At 44.8% G+C, this 5481-nt stretch overlaps 1 protein-coding gene across 1 annotated transcript; it reads right to left on the reverse strand.

Moving 5' to 3' along the window:
* Positions 1-3961: 3961 nt before the first annotated feature.
* On the reverse strand, positions 3962-4576 carry LOC308128076 (mitochondrial substrate carrier family protein Q-like; the record flags this gene model as incomplete). The annotated part of the gene is made up of 1 exon (XM_080493741.1): positions 3962-4576. One exon carries the CDS (start codon positions 4574-4576, stop codon positions 3962-3964), a length of 615 nt encoding a protein of 204 aa, XP_080349867.1.
* Positions 4577-5481: the final 905 nt, after the last annotated feature.

Genomic DNA, 5481 nt, shown 5'->3' on the forward strand with positions numbered 1-5481 from the left:
GACGTCAATCATCCAATTCAACCCGACTCACATACATTATCGCACCTTGATCAAGCTAAGAAAACAGAGTGGACAATATGCCTGGAACATCCTGAATGACTAAGTCACCTTGCTTGAAGACTACAGCATAGAAATTAATATGTCCTCTACCTGGCTTAACCATATTGTAAAATAAATCGATCTTCATAGCTAGAGCATCTCAGTTCCTAAAGAAGAATGTCAGCTAGGAGTGGACCAATGGAACGTGCAGACCATTAACAAGAAGAAAAAGCAGGCTAAATAGACTAGTGAAATCCCTAAACTGCGGAATTATACTGTTAAATGAGACCCGAATTGAACACAAGATCAGGGGATTCAGACGATTAACTATGTCTCAATTGTATGCACTCAAAGACCCTTCACACGACCAACCTTGGTATGTTGCATCTATCTCAACTGCAACTCAGAAGGCCAACACAATCGATAGAAGGCCCTGCATGTCCTTGCAGAAGATCTGTTCGACTTTCTACAATTCTACAACAGCATGGAGCCAGCCATCATACTGGGAGGGGATTTAAACTGCTCATCAGATTAACTGGACAAACTATTTTCTACTCCTCCATTGGACGTTCTATTGAAATGCTCTAGTAGAATGAGAACCACCATGACCAACCAACCTAACAGATAGATAGACCACATCTTCACCACAGTACCTTCCCAAACAGTCTCTCTCCATTGGAACTAGCTCAGCGACCATCAACCTGTGTGTGTCAGAATACTTGTTCCAGCCTACTCCCTTACCAGAACAACCATCGACCTTAAGAAGTTCAAAGCCATCACTGCAGATGTGTTAGAACTTGAGAATCAGAATTGCTGGTAATACAAACAGATCTTGAAAGAGACAGGCAGTCTAGATCGACAAGTGGATATCAGAGATAATTTTAAAGGAAGAAGAACACCCCCAGATATCTTGAGGCTTGTTCTGAAGGTTACACATAGCGTCAAATTAGCAAGTTCGATAAGAAGTTGGAAGCCATTTGCTAACAAAGGTTTTCTGATCAAGCAGCTAAAGCCTTCAAAGACCTTAAGAAGCTGACTCGATACCATGAGCATAAAACTAGAGATGGAGGCATCATGTGGAAAGCACGTCATTCATAGAAGATCATCACTGGATCATAACTCGAGACTCATCTTCTCCATCATTTTAACAGCATCACAGTTTCTTGCGTGTAGATGAGCAAGATATGATGGATTGCTTGATTCCCTCTTCCAAATTGCTGGAGATCACACTTGCCCAAACTCAGACGAATAATTGCCTGTCGGAAGAAGGCTACTTTTTGCAGAAGCTTTTTTGATCCTAACTATTGGGATAATGAGAATATCAGGCAGACTTGTGCCTCTCAATAAAAAATTCCCAGCCACTCCCCATATAGATGAGTACAGACCCATTGTGGTTTTAAGCCCTGTAGTTAAATGCTTGAGAGCAGACTCTTAACTAAGCTGAGAAACTACTGCAAGAACAACATCCGATTAGAACAGTTTGGTTTCATTCCTGGATGCTCGATCGAATAGTGCAAGCTAGGATTGATTGCAGAGATAGAAAGGCGCAAGAAAACAGTAACTGAAACTGTACTGTTCTTTGTTGATTTTCGGAGTGCATACGATTCAGTGGATAGGGATAAACTGTTCCGAATCATTCAGTAAAAGAACATATTCGACCATAGCTAGCTGCCAACACTTATGTACGATATGGCGACCGTAGCATTAAGACAACCAATGGCGTTGCACAGGGCTCTACCCTATCACCCATGCTGTTCGATCTGTACGTAGATTCTCTCATTGAGCAACTTGACTCAGCTGGACTCTTTACTCGCATGTTTGCTGACGATCTCATTGTGATGGGCTCGCATTAACAAGCCATGTCTGGGATCAACTTGATTGAAGAATGGGCCATCAAAACAAAATGGAGGTAAACAAGAGCAAGAGTGGATTGATGTACATGGACAGGATAACAAGCATTAGAGGAAGTCAATGGATATCCTGTTGTCAAGCAATACAAATATCTTGGCCTGCAACTGCACCACCAACTTGACATTCAACCCCATCTCAACATGGTCTCCACCAAATACCACAACCTGTCACGAAGTTTGTTTGGACTCCGCAAACTGGATAAATTGAGAATGAACACCAACCTGTTCAAGCTATTGCTCATGCCCAACTACCGACTCTGCTTCAGTTTGTATCCCTTCCTCCCCAAAATGAAGGACCAAACACTCAAGGAAATAAGGGTCAAGTACAAGCTCTTCTGTAGAATTCCCCTCAACACAGCCAATAATGTCGTCTTTAGTATGCTAGGTGACCCTGAAAAATGCATCCATCACTCTGTCACTCAACTGAGGTAGAAACTAAAGCTACATAAAGGCATGTCTATAGAGACTGATTTACCTGAGCAAACAAAAGAACCTCCCATCCGCTGCTTACCTAATCAACTCAGCCAACTACTCAGGCATACCTACGCTCTAAATGTTCAGTGCATGGACAAGTTATTATCTAATTAAAACTGAGTGAATATATGATTGGATAATACATTAAATAATCCATACTTCATATTGACCTTCATTGATTTGATGTTTTGATATTGCATAAACAATTTAAGCATATCAGTTGTGCAACACTGCTTCAAATATCAGGTCCGACAACTATGACTGGAACTATGCGTATGATTATGCTTGAGACCACCCTGATGGCATCTTTCCACTCCCTAACAGTACTATCGTCAAATTATATACCGGGTCTGTCCACGCGTAGCTCCCTGAACTTGAGTTCATCCCAAATGAGTGCTCGGACATCTTGTGTCCACAAGGAGGGTTCGCTCCCAAAGGTTTGGTCTCAAACCCTCGTGCCCTTGTGTTATTGTAGTGACTCGTGAGGATCTTTGTCGTAAATGCAGTCACAGTCTATTCCTTGTAAAATCGAGTGGCTTCATTGGGCAGTTTCCCCTTTCCTTGCAGAATGTGCATGAACCGAAGCACATCTGCCCCTGCTCCAAACAGTCCAGTATGAGGACCTGCTCCTCCGAAAATGGGCAAGAGAGGGTCTAAAGGGATATGCCTCTAGACAAAGAGCCTGAAGATGTATTGTAGGTGGAAGGGACTATGGTATGGACCTAGTTAGGGTCAGGGCTGTAAATAACGTTTCTCAGGCCTAGAAAGACTAAATTTTAGAAGACTGCCTAGCGAAAGGATGGGTAGACGTAAGTCTTGCGAATGCACTCTCCCAGGATGATATAGTTTAGATTACTGTAGAGGTACTTGGTGCCCGGATGGGCTGCTGGAGGCTAATGTGCGATTTCCTTGATCAGTTCATTGTACTCCAGCTTGGTGCTGAAGTTATACTCTGAGGCAATCCTGAGTTATGCAACAACAGCTGTTCTAGAGTAGTATTCTCCTTCAGGTGATAGCTGTAAGCCGCAATGTAGTCAGTCACATTTTTCCGATAGTCAGTCCGGTTGTCCTCGTACAGCTTCATGAAGGCTGCTACAGTCCCCATCTGACTCGTAAGTTCAGCCAGGTCCCATCTAAGGCCAGGGTCAAGTGCTCCCTGTTCATAGACGGTGCTCTGGTAGGATGGAGTGCCAAAAGATTTGGCGATCAGGAGAGAGGCATTGAGAGACACGGCCAAATAAGCTGCAGGGAACAGACGCTGACTAATGCCATTCTCAATCTGGTTGCTGACTGAGGTCCAATCAACAGCTGCGAGAGTAATGGGAAGCACCAGAGAAAGCATAGATACAGATTATCAAGGGAACATGTGAATAAGTATTTTGAAGATACGTTCGTAGAAAGATAGCATCAGTCCGCTGTTGAGCGTGGTCTGAAGCATCTTCACAAGGAAGCCATTGTACAGGGTCAAGAACCCTTTCATCTGCACCACCCAGATCATCACTCCCACAATACTGCTCTTACCATGCTCCATCTAGTCATTATCGTACATGCTGGTAGGTACGAACCACCTGAAGAGGGTAAGTGAACACGGTGGCGATAAGCTTGCTCATGAAGCCGTTCAAGAAGTCCCGAACCATCTCATTGTCCATGTAGACTATGGGCTTGAGCTTTTCGTAGCAAACGAATTGGATGATTGGGTTAGTCACTAGGATGAGAGAACTGCTCAAGCCTTTGAACAGCACCAAGGGGTCTTCCTTGATTTCTTGCAGGATCTTAGCCTTGCCATGTGCTCCCTCCTTGTTCAGAGAGAACTTGGTTTGCGCATACCAAAGCGGGTTGGTAAGGACAGAGGAGACAATAGCTGCCATGAAGGACGCCAGCGTTGTGGAAGTCATGCTCTTGCTGCCAATGAGTTCTTTCAAGAGTTCATAGAAGTAGAAGTAGATATTGTAGGAGATGACATTGCCTATCATGAGGGGCAATAATCCTGAATAGAGGTCGAGTGGATGCTTGCTGTAGTTCAGGAGCAGACTGGAGGGCTTGACGTTGGAGTAGTGCAGGTCGATCTTAATCTTCTCGAAGGGGTAGAGCAGCAGAGTGGCGATTGAACTAGCTGTACCTCCGCTGATGCTGTGCAGAATGCTCGATTTCATTAAACTAATATCATCGCCGTTTTAATTCCAGTTTCTTCTTTAACACCCCGATTTAAAGCTACCTCTCCTGCAGCAGGAACTTCAGCCGATCGTGCTACAACTTCAACGTGCAGAGGTCCTTCCTTCCTCGCTCCAACTCGCCTATCATGCTGCCATTCTCTGATCGCAGGAGTTGGTATTGCTCTTCGATCTAGCTGATGGTCTCAGCCTTGATGATCAATTCTTCCTGCATGCGAGTCACCTTGAACCTTTCCTGAGTGAGTTGGTCAGTAGCCTCTCTCGTCTTTTCCTTGTCCCTCCAGAGCTGATCGAGCTGTTCCTTGAGCTCCTTCTTGTCCATTTCTAGCCTGGAATGCTAAAGAGAGAGCTTCTCAGTTTTGAGTGCTAAGTCAATCCTCCCTTTCTACCTGACATCCTCATCAGCCAGCAGACTACTCATCCTCTTTATCTACTCCTTGAATCGGATGCTGTCCTCCTCATAAGTTCGCTTTATGAACTCCTTCTCTCTTTCGGCAGATTCTGCCTTGAACCGGTAGCTGTACAGCTACTGACTCAGCTACTCACGCCGCGGGTCATTCTTCTCTGCCTCCATCTGATGCCTCACCACGCTCAGTTACATCTCTGCCTCTCGTGTAGCCATCTTCAACTGTTCTACAACTGCCTCCTTTTCAGCCAGCTGCTTTTGAAGTCTGTGTGTTTCTGCAGTCCTATCCTCTGCCTGCCTCAGGACATGATCCTTCATCTCCTCAATCTCCTTGACCACCCTTTGACTGTCCTACAGTCTCTTCTTTAAGTTAAAAGCCGCCTCTTTCTCCTCTGCAAGCAGCTGCTCTAGCAGTTCATTCTGCTGTTCGAGTTCACTAAGCTGTCCGCGTTTATGTCTGGTGCCTTCGTTGTTGAAGTCG

Source organism: Lipophrys pholis, assembly GCF_963383615.2.
Source record: "Lipophrys pholis genome assembly, contig: SCAFFOLD_96, whole genome shotgun sequence".
NCBI lineage: Eukaryota > Metazoa > Chordata > Actinopteri > Blenniiformes > Blenniidae > Lipophrys > Lipophrys pholis.